This window comes from Thermobia domestica, chromosome 3 (assembly GCF_964235325.1).
Source record: "Thermobia domestica chromosome 3, izTheDome1.hap1.1, whole genome shotgun sequence".
NCBI classification, from domain to species: domain Eukaryota; kingdom Metazoa; phylum Arthropoda; class Insecta; order Zygentoma; family Lepismatidae; genus Thermobia; species Thermobia domestica.
This window is the reverse complement of record NC_137456.1, coordinates 65,896,340-65,916,506: the sequence shown is the minus strand read 5'-3', so window position 1 is coordinate 65,916,506 and position 20,167 is coordinate 65,896,340. Positions and strand designations below refer to the sequence as shown.

At 34.2% G+C, this 20,167-nt stretch overlaps 1 protein-coding gene across 1 annotated transcript in view; it reads right to left on the bottom strand.

Annotated features, from left to right (window-relative positions):
- Positions 1-534: 534 nt before the first annotated feature.
- Positions 535-20,167, bottom strand: part of LOC145680462 (uncharacterized) — a 44,408-nt gene continuing 24,775 nt past the window's right edge. The window contains exons 3-5 of the mRNA XM_081751024.1: positions 15,325-15,479; positions 14,474-14,600; positions 535-2,870 (exon numbers count right to left, since the gene is read on the bottom strand). Of these exons, the coding sequence (XP_081607150.1) occupies positions 2,545-2,870; positions 14,474-14,600; positions 15,325-15,479 (608 nt within the window). The 3' untranslated portion in view covers positions 535-2,544. The remainder of the gene's footprint in view (positions 2,871-14,473; positions 14,601-15,324; positions 15,480-20,167) is intronic.

Below are 20,167 nucleotides of genomic sequence, written 5' to 3'. Positions count from 1 at the left end.
TAACATATTCTCAACTTGACAAAGCTTGAGTCCCACACTACCCTATTTTACTACCCAGAAAATAAGCTTTCAGTATTTATCGTACAGTACAGCGATACCAGATTTCCTTTTTTTTTTTTTTTTTTTTAAGTTAGGATTGGGGCCTATTACCTTATACATCATTACTGATGAAGTTCGAGAAATAATCAGAAAAACTAGTGTGAAATGCTTTTTTCAAAAACTGTCTCCATCTTATACTATGGCTTCTATTTTTTTTCTTTCTATGGATTAGTACAGTACTGTCCAAACCATAACACTCTCATTACTGTGGTAGTCATGGCTCTAGTTTTCCAAAATTGAGTGTCTGCAGTTGCATATGACGATATCAAAACCATATGACTTTGAGCAGCCAGCAGCTATGCACAGAGACAGAACTGTGATAACTTGAATGTCCACAGTCTAGGGATTAAAAAAAAAAAAAAAAAATTAAAACATACATTCGTATAAACAGTATATACGTAGCTACTATACTCAGCTTCAAGTAAAATAAAACTATTTTTTTAGAGGTTTAGCCAATTTATTCAAGTTCTAAAGAGTTAAGCAATAATAATTGTTGAACATTTTTGAGACAGAAAGAGTTACCAATACATCAAAGAATAAATTTTCACATTAATATATATCCAATTCTTAGCATGCAACTAACATTATCAACCGATTGTCATTGTAAAGAGCTGTTTGTGTGATGTTTGATACAATATTAAAACAAAAACCAGTTGAAAACCTATTTGTATTTCCACTTCAAGAGAATATGCAAATACAATTAGGTTACTAAGTAACAGCGTTTTATTGCGCAACGTATTTTTTAATTTTTTTTTTAAAAAAAACAATGTTAAGAAGACCTTTCCTTCCAAAAGAAATGAACCCCAAAAACCGGAATGGAGGAAGATAATTTCTCCAAATACCAGTGTATGTTCATGATATGATATCATATTTCATGAAATAAGGAGGAACCAAAATATGCAACCAATAAAATATTGCCCATAATAATACCCTAAGATTTTGAAGCATGCTGTGCCGAATAAAAAAAAGAAGAAGAAAAGGTTATCGAGGACGAAAATTAAGCTTGAATAGCAATCGGTGGGTAAACTGACCTTAAAAACCGAAATTAGAATGACCAAATACACAATTCAACCCTTATTTAGAATCCTTGTAGAGATGAGCTCATATCCCTCCAAGGTTTCTACCATACAAATGTACTTAACAGAACAAACGTTTAAGGTCACTTTAAGGTGCGTAACAATTAAAGAGAGTACTACGCATATTGCTGTTTTAATATTCAAGCTTTTCCTGAAACCTCTAAGAACAAACGAAAACCAAAGTGTAACTTGTTAAAGAAAAGAACAATTAAGTACTCTCATTATCTGCCAAGTAAAGAGCATGTCAATGACAAGTGTGAACCGCAACAATTGAAAACAAACATAAGTACTTATGAATATATTTCATACAAATTTTGGTGTTAGTAAATTTACCTACCACTAAAATATATTTCTATATCGATATACAAGTATATATACTTAAGCCTAAATCTACATTTGTATAGTCAGCACTCTCACATGAGAAAATGCTGGACAACTGAATACAATGTTGTTCATAGAACGTACCGAACAATATATATCATAGATATATGGGACCAAAAATCACCAATGTTCTGCTTCAGTGTTCATCACCCTCCCTCAACCACGTGAAAAGACTCAAGCATCAAAACGCACGCGCGTCGAGCATCAAAAGCCTTAACACACAGAGGAGAGAAGTATTAAAGAACACGATGCATACTAATTGGCAAATTACTTAAACCATATAATATACTTTTTTTAAAAAAAAACTATAACGAAAGAAAATATTTATCCAAGCCAACAAGCAGGAAATTACCTTCCCAATCTTGTGGCTGGAAACAAGTGTTATCATTAAACATTACATACTAATAAATTACATATATAAACAAGTAAATACAAAGATGCATACAGAATAATGATATTTTTCTTACAAACTAAAGGGGCCAGCCCTTGCAATAAATTGTCATAACTTCAATAATAAACTGTACAAAATACATATATTTATATACGAAAAATATATAAGATTGCCACTTGGCATACACTGTTCTCCTGTCTGAAGTTCTCTACAATAACGTTCAGTGTGAAGGGAGAGTCACACTGACTTATTGAAGATGACTCGACAGAAGATATATTTTTTTTAATTAAAGCTCACTCCTCTTGCTTTGCTAACTGCAATAGCAAGGGAGGAGAGATGGTATAGTTAGTAGTATGTTAACACCCCTACTTGACATGAATTTTCCTACTCCTCTGTGTAGACCTGCTACTGGAGAGAGAATCCATCCTCCCTATAATGAGTTCTGCCTGCAGTAGCGTTCATGAGATTTTTTTTTTTTTTAATACCACGAGTCGAGCTATAGCCATTAATAGCACGGCTACAGCTCGAATCTGGTATTTTATTCTCGTGAATGCTTCTGAGATTTCCCCTCCCCCCGTTTTTTTCTTTCAGAACTCATTACAAACAGTATGGATGACAGAACTGGTATACCAGCCTCTGAGATCGTTCTGTCTTCTTCATGATGCCCTTCTTGTAATATTGTCTAATGGACCTGGACAACTTATCGTAGTTCATTGCTGGCCTATTCTTCCTCTTGCCCCAAAGCCTGGCTACTCGGACTGAATCTTCGATTTTAAAGACTCCCTTCTGGCGGTCCAGCCACCGAATACAGGAGCCATACAGCTGCGGCTGCGAAAGCAATTCTTTCAAGAACTGCCACAAATGGATGTGTGAGCCGCTTCTACCACTACTGTTTCCAGTTTTCTCAGTTTCTTCTTCCTCGTCTGGAAAGATAAGAAAAAAATATAACATTTAGAATGATATATATATCAAGATAAATAGGATTAGTGAGTAAGACATCGGGAAGAATCCCCTACACGAATATTAAGACCTTTTGCAAAGCCCTTAAAAAGACAATAAAGTACATCGAAAATATTCCTATTCCTATTTTGAATTTCAGGAACTTAAAAAGACAATAAACTACATCGAAAATATACGAAGTAAGGCAGGTCGTGAGTATAAACGGTTCCCAAGCCTATTCTGATAGACTAGAAATTTGAGTGCGTAGTTTATGACGTCACAATTGGTAGGCACCTAAATTTATACAATATGAGAAAGGTTGTCCTTCATTGTCTTGTAAAGTTATTCACTAAAATAGAAAAATGAAATGAAATCTTTAAGTTTTACGTCCCACGTTATGCCGGCTGGGCTACAGGAGACTGTGATCATAAGAAATAAATGAAATGGTGAAATGAAGAAAGTGGAAGGAAACGGAAGAACTCCGAGAAAATCTATGTACACGGTTTGTCCACCACAAAGCTCACTTGGCGCGAGCTGGGATCGAACCAAGGTCCCCATGCATCAGAGGTGAACGCTCTATCACTGAGCCACCGCGGCCTCAAAATAGAAAAAGGTGGGGATAAGCTTGGTGAAGGGCGTTTTTGATTTTGAATTTGAAGACAGGGAAATTATGGCCTTATCTCTGCAAAACGAAAACCATCAATGTAGTTTTTTCGGTACTGTAATATTAATTTTAAACATTTATTTTCATTGATAGGTATAACTTCTCAGCTATTAAATCTACTACAAACAACTAGGTAAATAAAGAAGAATGGCATGAGACTCTATTATACAGGGACGGAGCATATACATAAATAGTGTTCATGTAAAACTAACAAATACTTCCACATTACTTGACAATGAGATCATCCAGACATGTAAAAATTGAGCTTAACAAATTATATATTGAAAAAGTTCATTTGATATAACTAACCTAAAAATTAAACTAAATAAAAGTTTCACTACGGTTTCTCATAACACTTAAACACAAATATTTCTTATATTCTAAAGTTGTTTCAATAATAAAATAATTTTAACAATCTACATTCTACTTTTAGTACACCTGTCTCGTATGGGCAAATGGAGTAAATATTTTTCAAGGAATAATGGAAAATATTCCTTTTTTTTTTTTTTTTTTTTTAAGAATTATGAAAATATTTTAGCAGAATTTGTAATAAACGTCGTGTATCTGAATTATATCTGGTTGTAAGGGAAATTTCGAATCACAATACGTTTACTTTAAAAATAAATAAATAAACAAATAAAAAGAATGTCTATAGAATAGACGAGAACATGGTATTTCATAATACTTTGTTTATGTCGTACTCCAAAAATAGACAAATATCTGAGTATGTTTCCTTCCCAAATACTTTCTATTTTCAGTGAAATCAAAGTAGGTCGCTTACATGGGAAACAACAGGTACAAGTAACATGTTTAATTTATTCTGTAAAATTCTTCCAACGAGGAAAAAGTAAGTAGACATTGTTATAATGCAAAGCAATTTTAAAGCAAGATGAGAATAAAATAGCGAACTGTTCAACGATTACATGTGGGTTCTTGTTGTATCATAAAAGATAACGGTACAACTGGCAATTATTGACCTAAAACGATGGAGTAGGGGTAAAAGGAAGGACACAGTAGTTCAGTGGCATAGCACGTACTTCTAGTGTGGGGAGTTCCTAATTTGACTGTCATACGAGTTGATGATATACAGCATCTTCTCTATGTTTTTTCTCGGAATTTTCCCGTTTCCCCTTACTCCTTTCATTTACTAACAAATAAATGTCTTCTAGTGACTACTCTTGAAGGAAGTCACGTTGGTAAAAACTTATATTTTATCACTATAAGCTAACGATTTTTCTTATATAAAGCCTTTTGAAGTTTTATTTCTTAGCGTGTAACGATAACATTTCACCAATGTGCCTTCCCTCAAAAACCGTCACTGCTGACTTCTTTGCCTATAGTGTATCAACGAAGGTTGTTAAGTTAAACATTTTTAATTTAACTTAAAAAAGTACGATAAACTTAACTGAATTTCTCTCTCCTATATATTAAATTAAATATACTGAAAATTTTCAGAATTCGCAACAAGAAATAATTAACCTGATGGCGAAATCTCGAGTTAACAAATGAAAATAAATACTATCAGTACATTTAAGTACACTTTAAAAATGGGTTTCCGTCAATACCTGAAAACATATAAAGTTTCTTTTTACAGCGAAATTCCTGTATTTTGAAGAATTGTTTATCATATATTCTCACTGCTACAAACACGAAAAACAAGCATAACTTGCAGCAATTGCAAAGCGTTACGTAATGTCGATACCACACTGCACTACCTTCAAATAACAGTAATTACCTTTACCAAGGAACTGTCACTCGGTGTAATTGCTTATGCTGTCATTGGTCAGTTACAAAATTCTGTCTATTCGCACTTCCTTTTACTGTTCATAATATTACGTACTACAAGGGTAAGAAGTATCCATTTGCGCCGTCAGTAACCGTCAGTCTATTTATTGTAACGACTGCAGTATCTTTAGCTACAGCAGTCAGCAGTCGGGCAATATATTTATGGTTCAAAAAGTGAATCGCGCACTATAACTTCGGTTACGACGCGAGATACTTCACTAACTGAAACACAGTTAAAATAAAAAGTTTAACCTTTTCAAACTGTTTCATCCTCCAAACAGCACCAATACCCATCCGCATACTGTTTCATAAAGGACCGCAGTTTCTTAACACACGTGTTTTCTTTGTCCTTTGTATATAATGAGTGCGCATGTTAAACTATAGGTTGATATCCCTTATAATCTGTCCTGAAAATTATGTTACACCCAATTAAAAAAAGAAAAAAATCTTATAATGTCCAATTCCTTGTATACGTAAAGACTACTTCTATAGTGTAATGTAGGTTTTCTTAAATCTACCACGTGTAAACATGCTGTAACTGAAGATCCAAGAGGGTTGACCTTTGGTGCGAGAGGTTCCTGGTTCGGTCCAAGACCTGTTTGCGTTTTCTCTCGTATTTTTACTCAATAGTTATTTCATATAATCATTCTTGGTCAAAAGGGTTTAATTTTTTTTAGATTTCCAAACAACGCTATGCATAAGTGTCAGAAGTCTTATCGAACGGCTATATCCGTCCATCCGTCTGTCAACAACTGTCAAGAGCACAAATGGTAAGAGAGATCAAGAATCGATTCAGCGTTCCAAAAATAGATTCCACTTGCGTTCACCGTCTATTAAAACCAGAAGTGTACAAATCAACCGTTTCGGGTTTCAACATTCACTGTCAACCGTAAAAGATAACGACAAATGGTTTGTGGAATCGATTCATCGTCTTAAGATTCAATATTCTCCCGTGTGGAACCGATTCATTGTCTTAAGATTCAATATGCTCCTGTGTGGAACCGATTCGTCGTCTTAAGATTCAATAGTCTCCTGTGTGGAACCGATTCGTCGTCTTAAGATTCAATAGTCTTCTGTGTGGAACCGATTCATCGTCTTAAGATTCAATATTCTCTTGTGTGAAACCGATTCATCGTCTTAAGATTCAATATTCTCCTGTGTGGAATCGATTCATCGTCTTAAGATTCAATATTCTCTTGTGTGAAACCGAGTCATCGTCTTAAGATTCAATATTCTTCTGCGTGGAACCGATTCATCGTTTTGGGATTCAATATTCTCCTGTATATCTCTACTAAGACCGGAAATGGTAGAAATTTATTACTTTACAAGATTCATCTCACAGTATTCCTCTACTGCGACTGGAAGTTATAGATCTGTTTCAATACTGAATTCGCACATTTTAGAAGTTAGTTTCACAACTGTGAAACGAAAAAAAAATAAATGAAGTTTTCAGTTTGACGTCCCATGGTTATGCTGAACTCACTCGTATTTCATTTTATTCATAATGTAATGGAGATTAAATGAAAATCACGGACGAGACGACGCCAAGCAAAAAGAGCGTTGAAGAATTATGTAAACTGAAACGACACCTGCTGGAAATCCTAATTACTACAAAAAAAAACGGAGTACTATCCCAATAAAACAAACGAATGCTATTTTCATATGTATGGACGAAGAAATATTAAATTTTTCTAAGCCTTAGTTTTTTTTTTTTTTTTTCTTACTTACTTACTTACTGTAAGAACTGCATTATAACTGTTCAAAATTAGTCACAAACCATATCTATTTTTTTCCCTATTACTTATCTCACCGTAAAATTTCACCACTGAATAGTTCCATGAAAAAAGTTAAGATAATTCAATTTCTGAATAGTTGTACTGTTTGGGAATGTTTTGCTGACCCAGATAGAAAAATCACGAAAAACGGCTACAAGGAAGAACAACAGCTTCCCAAACATTTGTCCACTGCTGTTGTTAAGATTAAGCGATAAAATATTTCCTCAAATTTTTCTTTCCTTCAATAACATTTTTACCTCTAGACATGTTTACATTTTATTCTTTGTTGTCTAAACACATGCTTTTCTCTACCCTAGCAACAACTACTATAACAATGATCTGACAAAACTGATCTGTACAATGCTTTCTGATAGATTATTTCTTTAACAAAGTAAATCTTCGAACAATGAATAATAATAATAATAATAATAATAATAATAATAATAATAATAATAATAATAATAATAATAATAATAATACTGAAACGGAAGATGAGAAACAAACACAGAAACCGAACAAAAGAAATCTTCACCCCTACCCCACCTAAAAGATAACTACCTCAGACAGTATAGATTCGCTGAAGAATTTAGTAGGCATCAGTCATTCTATTACTTTTATTGTGTAGTCACGGAACTCTTCTTTTCATTTGAATATTCTGATCTCAGAACCCTTCCTCGAGTAGGTAAACAAACGAATAGCTCAAGGGAGATTGGGAAACAAGACGGTGGTGCCATCTTTCTTCTCTTACTTTATTTTGCAGGACGCTTTATAGAAAAAAAAAAGATATGAATACTCAAAGACAAATTCACTATTCTTCACGATTTTTTTTTTACAATATACATTTTTAAAAATGCTCGAAAAGTAATTCACTACTATATGTTTTCCCCCCATAATATACAAAATACTTTTTAGAAATGTTGAAGTGTTACGTCACTTTTTAGCGTTTATCAAACGTACTAGCAAAATAAAACTTACTCCCCTTCCCCCAAGTTGCGGAGCTGAATTTGTATTTAAACAGCATCGGAAGTGTCACTGTTTATCTCAGCGGTCCCGAAAACTACGGATCGACACTAATATCTTGTCATTTTCGATCATTTTTAAATATCTCCGCCCTCCCTCCAAGCTGCGGGGCTGAATTTGGATTTAAACGGCATCGGAAGTGTCACTGTTCATCTCAGCGGCCCCGAAAACTATGGATTTCGACACTAATATCGGTCATTTTCTATCATTTTTAAGTATCTCCTTCCTCCCCCCCCCCAGTTGCGGGGCTGAATTTGGATTTAAACGGCATCGGAAGTGTTACTGTTCATATCAGCGATCCCCAGAACTATGGATTCGACACTAATATCGGTCATTTTCAATCATTTTTTAAATATATCCCCTCCCTTTCCCTTAAGTTGCACCTCTAAAGGTGAAATAATTAAAAAAAAATCCCAGGCTCGAACCTCATCTATGTTGAAAATTTGATCGAGATCGGTCGGATGGTTCAATTGTTAAGTTATAAACATAGTCACTTTCTTTTTTATATACTGTATATACGTAGATTGAGAGCAGTCACGCATTTTTAAGCATATTCCGCATACGTAAGCAATACTTTTTATCCGTCTAACTTATCATTTCTTTGCTATTTTTATTTCTTTGTCAACAACGTCTTCTTGACGCTAACGGAGGAAAATTTTTCTAACTTGTACTAGTAAATTTGTACGTGTGTGTGATGAAAATATAATTAATTATTCACTTCTCGTATACGTGAGGTTCCCAACCGCAATTCTCGATCTTCAAAATTACTGACAATTCTGTAGAATCATATTCAGAGCCCGTTTTACAAAGCGAACAGTCGCCATCATGGACACTCATTGTTAAATAATTGGAATATTCTTATTGCTGTTACCAATCACATCACTTCCTTTATTATATTAAAAAAAAAAAAAAAATCACTGCCTGAACGAAGAAATGTCCGATTCCTGTACCAGCTTACAAGAAACGAAAGATAATTAAACAGGAATATATATATATATATATATATATATATATATATATTTTAACAGACGATCCATTCTCTCCCACCGCCCACGTGTTGACAACAATGCCTTCTTTTGCGTTGTCAAGCGAAGAAATATTTCCTCCTCTCACCTCCACAAGATAGTTTGGTTGGTACAACGAAGATTTTTCCCTATGAACAAGTCACGGTCTCTGTGGAGGGTCCATGATGGCAGTGTTGCCATACCTATTCTCCACGGTATTTTGCTAAGTGCTTACATATTATTTCCCTTTGCTTGGTTGCTATTTTTGTACAAACATCCGCCTACTAAAATTACTTAATATCGCACCTCTGTAATACATGTTACTTTAATTATCAATATCTGGGATTACGTGCCTAGTGATATAATTCTTGAGTATAGAACTTAGGATCTGTGTTCAACGTTAGACTGCAATATACTAATTTAATTGGTCAACCAGTTTTTTTTCCTCCAGAGCTATGATTTTTAAGACCGTAATTAGTAAGTTCATCCCTCACTGTACCATGTACAATTTGTGATACGTAAACACAATGTGCGTGCTCGCGAAATTCTTTTAATTTCCACACACCTTTAGGGCCAAAGGGTATGGTATAATGGATTGTGTAAAACATGATGTATTTCCACAACTAATTTCAGCACTGTTTTGTTCTTACGAGTACTAAGTATATAACATACGAATTGCACTGGTTATGTGCTTTGTACAGATCCTCTACCATTATAGTAACCGACAGGAAAGGGGAATGAAAGAAAAGAAATTGAATCAAAAATCGAAAACTTAATACATGAAAGTAAAAGTAAAATTATAAAGAATTCATTTTTCTCTTATTTGTACAGCGACAAGACAGACGAAGCATTGAACTTTAGACTTGGTATTTTCTAATTGACCTGTTGTTTCCACTTCACTTGAAAATTACGATGAGAACTTCACTAACTGGAATATTCAATTTTAAATTTGAAAAACTGAAATTATTCACGGAAACCCTGGAGTATATTCATGTTCTATTTTGGCTTAATGAAATGAAAGTTAAAAAAAAAAAAAAAAAATCCAATACCAATAACAATGCCTTATAAATATTCAATAGTCTGACAAGATTATAAATTGTCAAGTCGAAGCCACCTATGATCAATCTATCCACTTGTTGTTTCTAAACGAAAATTCAATCGAGAACGAAAATATTTCTCGGTAACTACACGACAATTCTGCAATTTCATCTTTTCGTGAGAGCTCTGAAGGTCATTCTTAAACTGCAGCCAATAAAAAAATAAACCTGTCTGCTGTAGTCACGTAAAGACCATAGGAAGAAAAACGTATTCGTACTTGTTTACTTTGTGTGTGGTTATGCACGAGACCATGGATTAAGCTGAAGATTCTTTTAAAAAATTATGTAGCCTTTACAAAACTCAACAGAATTTTATCAAAATTCAGCTTTCCTTTACTATTTAACTGTATCTTTCTTTTTCATGCAGGCCGATTACTTTGTCATTTTGCCGAAAATAAATATTGTAGCAAATTATGAAATTCTTTAGTATTCATAAAAATAAAAATAGATCATCTTAAATCCTGAGAGAGTAATTATTTCGAATTGCTAGTTAATTCCGACTTCAGCGTTTATTTATGTCGTAATTTTGAACATGTTTTACTACTATTATTCCTCAAATGATAATCTAGATACAGATGCTGGAATACTGCTTCCCATAAAGTAACGCTACACATTTTCGGGGGCCATGATAAGAGACAAAGGACTGTGTGTAACTACAGCTCACAAGGAGTTATTGCCGATTAGATTTTTAATTGTGAATTACGTGTGGTCAGTATATCGGTTCCTATCACCATTACTCTGGCTTTCTAGACCAAAGTTCTACGCCCTTTAACTCCAGACGTGTGCGAAAAGTGGTGTTCTGGGTTTTTAACTCCCTTAAATAAGGTGATATATAAAAACCATATTAAGGTATATACAAAAATGGCTCATGTCCTGAAATATGAGTTAGGTGCTTGAATCCCTCCCCTTGAAGAAATTACGTACGCCACTGCTAAATCCACACAGCTCGCCTCAAAAGACATTGTGATTCATACCGGGGAATCAACAATGGTGTGCTGGCTACCAATTAAATGGGAACAATAAGAAAGATTTGGAAATAAACGACTTATTTTAATAATTTGGTGCTGGCCCTTTCCTGGCTGTACATTCAGCATTTACGAAGAAAGAAAAAAAGCTACGAGCGGACACCCTGTCACAATCATATTTCTAAAATATCACAAACAACGATTAAATTACGAAAATGTAACGCTATTATTGAACTTTTTTTTTATTCACAATAAATTTAAAAAAAGAAATCTTCAGTTCCTCCATCTGGTAGGATAAATAGCCAGTTGACAACACCGCAAAGTAGTCCCTTCTTTCTGCTAGCCTCGCTCCAAAGGCCACGCAAAAATCTCCACGATTCGTCGCCAGTGACTTGACATGCGAGTAGTAATAGGCTATGACGTAGTATCTAAAAAAGGTGACCTTCAAAAGTAGGTCTCAACCAAGTTATGGTCTTGGAGAAGAAGAGACTACGAACGTACGGACGATCCTACGATTCAGGGCTGCAGACTGCCTGAACTCCATCTTCAATACAATAAAGCAAACCCTAGCGATATGCCGTATTTATTTATTCTAAAACGTGCCACATCAATTACTTTGTCACTTTTCTTTACCCCATATTATTTCTTTAGCGTTTTCCATTGTGTTGCAAGGAAAGAAGTTGAGAGTTAGAGCAGATTATTGCTTCACTTCTGCTTGATCTGTGTGTGTGTGTCTTTCTGGGCGGAGAATGTTGAACTTCCAGTAAAGTCAACGAACGACACGGCTAACATGTTTGATTTACGGGCAGACACTTCAAGAAACTACACAACATTGCGGTCCACCTAACAGCGCTATAGAAGCTTTTATACGATTTAGCTAAAAACTTATGCTAGCCACTCCTATCAGAGAGGCAATCCTGTGCAGAGGAACACTATGATAGTAACTCTGTCTTGATTGAAATTACGTACGAATGAAGGAGAAAATATAATATACCTTATATTAAGTTCTTCGAACGCATTTTGAAACCGACACTTTCCAAATGCTTTAACCAGCCTCTTTTGGTTTAAAGAATTAAGGTTAATAAACTTATGGACAAAAAGTAATTAACAATCAAAGAGGCACGTCTATTCAATTCTTATCCTCCTTTTTAAATTAATGCGTTTCAATTTGTCCTTGCCTTCATATTAAACTTTGAAATTAAGTATATTGGTACTGTATTTGTTGCGATGACTTGTTTCTTTTTGGTCATCTCATTGTAACATGCGTCTGTTATGATAATAATATCAAAATGTTCTTGTATTTCTAACGAAGAAATATACTAATTTTTTTATATTGTATTTGTATTTTCATTTATTCCAAATCAGCAATAATACTCAAGATGGAGCTAAATATGATGTCATCTGATGGGATTTTCTGTCTCAATATTTAGGATGATCTTGTAAAGTATCTTGTAAAGGTGCATATGAGAATACATTATGTTTACAAGATGAATTCAAACTTAAAAAAAAAAAATCTACTTATCGTATTAGGAGCAAGGTCACAATATTTACATACACAGATAATGCTGTAGTCATCCGAAAAAAATTTCATCAACATACTAATCTGCAAAACATATTCCGAGGAATATACGTAGTCATTAAAGGAAAGAAAAGTACAGGAAAATGTTTAAAAAGTTGAAAGTTTATTAGTCAAATATTCAATAATTCAAGGAAAACTTTAGCTCTCATGACCCTGGCATAATTTAACCACCAAAACTATTTAGAGAGAATAAAAATCTCATTACACGGAATTTCTACGTAACTTCTCAACACTCACCGTAAAACTAGTACAATCTACGTCGCTCCTTCCAATACATTTTCTTAGATCTATTAATTCTCCCATCAATTATGAGTAAGAAAACATTGTATTTAAGTTTGGAATTAATTTTACCAACCCACAGACAAGGACCACACATTACATAACTTTTTCATTGGCCCTGTAAATAGCCAAACCCGATATCTATATATACTACCTGAACTTGATATTAAATATGTCCTCTCTCTTACAAACCCTTCTAATTTTAAGTTGTCCTCTAAAAATTCTTGCAAGTTACAAGTCGATTAGCTATTTACGATTAAATCCCACTGACAAATGCTAAAAGAGAATCTTACATTTCTCTGAAAGCAATTACCTTACTACATCTCCTTTTCACATTTTTATTTTTCCGACGAATATATAACGAGAGAAAAAATGACAAAAAACAGAACACTCGCAAAACTGCGAACAAAAACATTGTGTTTGGAAACAATGGAATTACTATGTTCCAACAGGGTGGAGTGCAACAGGGACAGTTTTTTCAAAGACACCACACCCACTGCGGTTACATCATCACCCAAGTGAATTGATAATTATCCCACCGCCCAAACCAAAGCCAAAAACGTTCTTGTTGTGTGAAACTACGTGACGATCAGAAACAGGGTGGATCTTTAAAAATGTCTTTTCATCTCAAAACTATCCGATGAGTCTGCATTTATATCTCTCATATACATATATAAAGAAACCTAAGTTTATCTTAAGTGATCATCCCAAAATACTGAGAAATTCTCTGGATGTTTCCACAATATCAGTGTTACACACTTACAGAGTGTATAAACATGCAAACAAACCGACAAAATGTTATCTCTCCGTGGCCCTTTGCGATTCGATATAACGCATTTTTGCATCATAGAAGACGCTTTAAAAAATCTCTCTTTTCCCATCATTTACTGCCACGCTGCTACCGTAATCTTCTACCGCTCAAAATAAATAATAAATAAATAAAATTTAAAACAACTTTGAAATTAAATAAATATTTTCAATGAAAATTATTTATAAACTTTCGTTTCTTTAATTTTGTAACATTTTTAAGTTATACAATTATACAATAGTTTACTCCCCTTGTGGTTTTTCCAACGCATTGAGTAGTGAGCCATTTTTCACCGTAGAAATTTGCTACGGAAGCTTCAAATTTTCCACATTCTTTTATTTATTTACTTATTTATTTGTGTGTACCATTTACGACTTCTTTGTATAGTAATGTACTTCTAAGAGTACAGCCTCAGAGTGGTAACTTTATGCCACTAAAGGTTTAATAGCTAATTAAAATTTTCTCAATACATTTTTTATCAAGGCGCGAGTAACTTGTGATGGCTTATTTTCCATTATTCCAAGAACTTATTTCCCTTCTCCACAGATTTGTATATAATCTCTTTCAACAAAAGTACACTAAAATACAAGAAGGTACTTTGGTAAACTCACCATCGGAAATGTCTGCACTAGGGCTACTCGTGTTATTCCACTGGAGAAGTCCACTCATATCCAGATGAGTCTCTTCCAGGCAAGCGACCTTCCAAATTTCAAGCTGAGCATACAAGATTTCTCCACACTGGAAGAAAGGGGGAAAAAATCAATTATTTTTATCCTTAAAGAAATCACCATCAGTTCGGTAATTTTATGTAACAGCATGCGGTGATCGAACAATGACATGTCTACAATTTTATAGAAGTAAGAAGTGTACGGGGAAAAATATATAAATGATACCCCAAATCGTTTCTGAAAGCAAACATAACGAAAGCAGCAGACGATCGCTGATCATACATCACCAAATAAAAATCGTCTGATTGTTCCATGCTTTTTATAGAATGTGACGATATTTTATAAAGAGAAATGCAAAAACAGATCCCCCGTGGTTTCTTAAATTTTAATTTTTTAAAACTGTTTTTTCTTCCAGTTTCAATATTAAAGAGTTCACTTTCTAATATTTTGCCCGCAAAGTTTAATGTAAGGAATCTTGAATAAAAAGGTAGTTACTATCTTTATATGTTCAGCACAGATAACTTTTACTTGTAGAAGAAGACTGATCGTATAAATGAACATACTGTTTGAAAGTAGGGCATAGTAAGAAACAAAACTGAATCTTCTTAAGTTAAAGAAGCCGATAGAACCAGCTTGGGTTACACTATTCTCTTCGCTTACAGCGAAAAACAAGCTAACTCATGATGTGTTAAAAAGAAAAAAGAAAAATCAAAGAAAGCGCTCTACTTCGTTTGCAAGTCAAAAGGCCTTGCTCTTAAAGTTCAAGAACATGTGACTAGATAAATGTTACCCACCTGTGGAGCCCTCTGGTGAAAGTCTTCCTCGGTGAGCGATGACAAGGCGACTCCGTCGATATTGAAGTACTCCATTGAGATCATGGGCAAGTTGTACTGTCTCAGAGTCCACAAAAGCCAGGCTTTTACGTCATCTATCGTCCACTGCGCGGGATCTGGAAAAACCACAAGGAAAGGAACGAAATATTAAACAATGATTCTTCAAATTTGTTATTGTTAAATAACTTTCTTATAACTCAAGAATACTTTTATGATAGCTACTTATTATTATGTATAATATTAATTTTCCTCATATCTAAATGCACGGCAGAAATTGTTAATTTTGTTCATTACATCAACAATGATAAGGACTGCAAGAAGCTCTTCACATTTTTTTACCAATAGAAATGATAATAGAAATAGTGAACACGCACACTTACGGCTGTACACTGGACACAAGTGATTAATATGGGAAAGGAGTTATCGTTACTTGGTTGAGTTAGTTTCAACAGCGAGGATATGAGATGTGGACCTACTGATTAACGTGGATCCGAACCACATGAGCTCCTGCCAGGAATCGAACCCGGGTCTCCCACGCCAAAGACACATACGCTAACCGCTTAGCAACGCTCCGTTACTTGGTTGAAAAGGAAACTGATTTTAAGGTCATATTATATTTCTTGTACATAGTTTTAAAAAAATATCCCTTTTTCGTTAAAATAAATAAATAAAATTACTAACGAATTATAATTCACGTAGTACCAAATTCGTAAGAAATTTATGGTCACACAAAGCAAGGCGACATAAAAGTTAAGACGGGATTGCTAAATGATTTGACAGGATGCATATTACTAACTAAAGTTGTACTTACCAGGAGCACATTTCACCATGCACGTGCCATCCTTAGCACGGAACCTTTCACAAAACTAACGTTGTTAGGCAAATTACATTATTGTTGAAAAATTCCAACAGTACCTTTTCTGTATACAGGAACTTTTGCATTTCCAGTAGTAATGTATCAATGATATTCTTGTACATACCTGTATAGCTTCTATTCTTGTGCACTAACCTGCGTCTTGTAGAAATAGAAGCTACTGAGGTACAAGGTGAATTTCTTTGAAACATTAATAACGGAAGCACGTTAAGTTATTGTATACAGAGTAGTACGTTAATCAAGTGATGTAATAATTCGTCTAGCAACATTAGTTGTCTGAGAGGATAAGTGCTGAGGATGGTAATACTCTTTTGCCGAAACGTTTCTGATGAGAATTGTGATCTTAAGTAATTGTTTTTCGGGACGTACCACTTTAGTTAGTAAGACAGTGAATTCATACGTTTCTTATTATTTCCCTCACATACCCCATTTAACCAAAAAACTTAACATGACGCAGCAAGTGCTGCGACTAGTATGTTCCCTACTACTGAGCAAACGATTAGAATCCACTTTTATTTGTGTATTAGCCTACGGAAAACATAGCAGTATTCTGCGATGCTGATGAAGTATATTACGAAAAAGAAATTAACATAACACAAATAAATAAATACTACGAAAGGACAGATGAAAACGAAACCAGTCTCTATAATCTCTTCCGTGAAGTCACCTTCAAATGCCCGACCTCCCGTGATCTGGACAAGCTGGCAAAGAAACGTAACGCATGGGGAAAACCCACTCTTCCACCAAAGAGAACAATTAACAAAAGAAAGAAAAAAAAACTTTTAAGTAGAACATATATATATATATATTATATGTGTGCGTAAGTTCTCATAGAGCGTAACTAAAGCATAACACATAAAACATTTTTCGCCATCGTAAAACTTGGAATGATATTACTGTCATAAGCAATAATGAGTTTTTCAAGCTTCAAATTTTTACAGTTCTAGCTTCCGCTCTTGACAGCCAAGAACCGTGTTCTTTTGTAATTAATAGATATGTCGTCCGCCTATGTTACATACGAAACACACACACACACCCTTTATGTCATCAAAGTACGGAAAACCCTCCATAATCTTTATCTCCGTCATGAATTCTTAATCCGTATTATCTCCTTGAAATTCTCTGTCTGTATTCAGTTAGCAAGGTCGTCTCTACGGAACACCCACGCGTTTTTTTTTTTTTTTTAATTTTAATACGAGAAGATCTACTTGGTTCTTCGCCACAGATAGCAGCCTAGTAACACCACAAACTAACTCTTCTATATCCTAAAAGAACGCGGCATCTTTCAGTGGTGATGCAACCACGCCTCTAACACAGCAATGTTACATTTACAGCAACCAAATACGGTCACGACTCATTACCATGCACTGTAGTTGGTTCTTTTAAGTTGCACATTTCAATCTTATTTCTGCTGTCTATGTGCCACGTGGGTCAGACCATTTGACCCACTCTAACCATTTGACCAGAATGAACTCTCGAAGACGAAGATAAAGAATCAAATGAGGCTTTCAGCTAGACTTGAAGAGCTAAAAGACATTGACCGCCAAACAAATTCAATTCTTTACATTTGCATACATTTTTTTTTTTTTTTTTTTTGTCACGTCTGTCTCTCTTAGAACATTCATGCCATTATTTTAAAAAAGCTCCATTGCCAACTGTCCGTTTCTGTTTTTCCTGGCAATTTATATCTACTGCAAATATTACGAGAATATACATACGGCAATGAAATGAAAAATAAATTTCAAGTTTAATTGTAGCAATCTCTATCGTGCGGGTATACCTTTTACTTAATATGTAATTCGTGTAAATTATTTTAAATATACATAAACGATATAGTTTTTTTTTTTAATAACGCAACTAGCATTGGAATACTCTTTAAATATATCTTAAAAAGACGGACTAAAATAACGAATTATGCTCCTACGTTTCTATCTTTCTTTACATAGCCTATGAAAAACTGACATCCATATACGTATATCTTTTTAAAGGAGTGGTTGTTAACTGATGTGTTGTACAGTTCTACACAGAGTGTAGCAAAATTTTAGAACTTAAAAAAATAATGTAGTTAACAAATATTTAATTAAAATCAATTCTGATTACCAAAAACCTTCAGCGGCAGCAACAGTACTCAGTATTACACAGATTTACTACTTCGTAGAAATTTATTAACTTACACTATTATAATGTATATTAAAGAGGTCCCATCACAGCGAAATTAAAATACCACTAATTTTACAGTAATTATATCTTCAAATAGATAAAAGATAAGTGGAACAAGAGCTCGCTGGACAATATTCTTTTTATCACGACTCACTTACCTGCTTTCGATTTCCAGTCATTTAAAAAATCGGCATTTATTTTTATGTTTTTAAACGACTGCAAACGGAAAGCTACTAGGTGACTCGTGAAAACGGTACCTCAAAGAAAATATTGTCTAGTGCGCTCTTATTCCACATTTCGATTTTTTTTTATCTATTTGAAGATATTACATAATTACTGTAAAATTAGCGGTATTTTAATTTTGCAGTGATTAGGCCTCTTAATGAAATGAAAAGTCAAAGAAGTGTGTCGCAAAGTCGTGGGCCTAATAAAGTAAGTCGTCAGTCAAAAAAGGTTGGGAATCACCGTCTTTAAGTACCAAATCTTGGTACTAATCATTGATCTTTTTTTAAATCGAGCCCCTTGAAAGCGAAATAGTATTGTGGGGAACGGCCTAACCTACATTGCGAGGGTTAATCCTACATGACTTGCATGTACACTCATCAACTGCACCAGATTCAAACAATCTCGGACGTGGTTCGGGGCTTGACGTAAAACCTAAAAACTCAAAACTTTATATATATAAATACACGTAAATGATTCAAACAAAAGCATTGCTTTAAATTTTGAAAACTCACATCGTTGGTTAAAATTAAACAGTAGACACGTGAGGGAATATATAATGTATCTGAAAATTTAATCTAGCTCATCTCAGCTATACTTTGAACTTATTATTCAAAACGAAATTTTATCTTGTATGCATGTACTTCCAGTATACAATCTGCTCTTAATTCGCTATACATCTAGTTGTTATGCAGTTCGATCTACATTCCACAAGAGCTAGTGACCACACCCAAATTTGAAGGACGTCCACAGCTTAACCCTGAAACTGTGGCGCCGTTGCAGGTGGAGCCACGAGTATGACATGTGGACTACATAACAATGCACACACATTGTACCTTCTTTTAATTTATCAGATAATTCTTCATCCTTAAATACATATACATAATCCTTACACTAAAATTTTAATAATGATTTGTCACATTTCTATACTTCGATTCACTCCTTTATTCTACACTGGTTTCCAATTACTAGTTTCCGCTTATATTGTGACTATACTTTTCAACCTTCCTTGGCTTCACAAATAATTCATACTCCTTTCTTCTTCTTTCATTTTTTTTAATGCCTCCTTTCTTCCCCACTTATATACCAAATCTTATTCTGGAGTGATTCCCAAATTATTACGTATCTTCGAGTTGAATTTTGGTACTTTTTCGAACTTTTTCATTAGGCATACTTTCCAACATAATTTTCTGTTTATCTTTTCGCTACTTTATCAGCCTTTTTTTGTCATTTCCTTGATATTCAAATGATGATACCTTAGTTCTTTCAATTTCACGCGATTAATTCGTTTATTGATTCGACTGTGAAATCTCACAACAGCTGCTTCAACAAGAAGGATAATTTTTCCTTTTTAAAACTTTTTTCGAGCACTGATCCATTTAATTTACTTCTATATTCCTCCATTATAAGTTTAAAACTAACAAAACCTGGTCATGTAAGTCTACATTAGATCTAATCTTTTCTCCGAAACATTTTTTAAATCAAACGTGTATTAAATTTTCTATAATAAATTGTAGAGGATTAGACACTATTAACTGCTACACACAT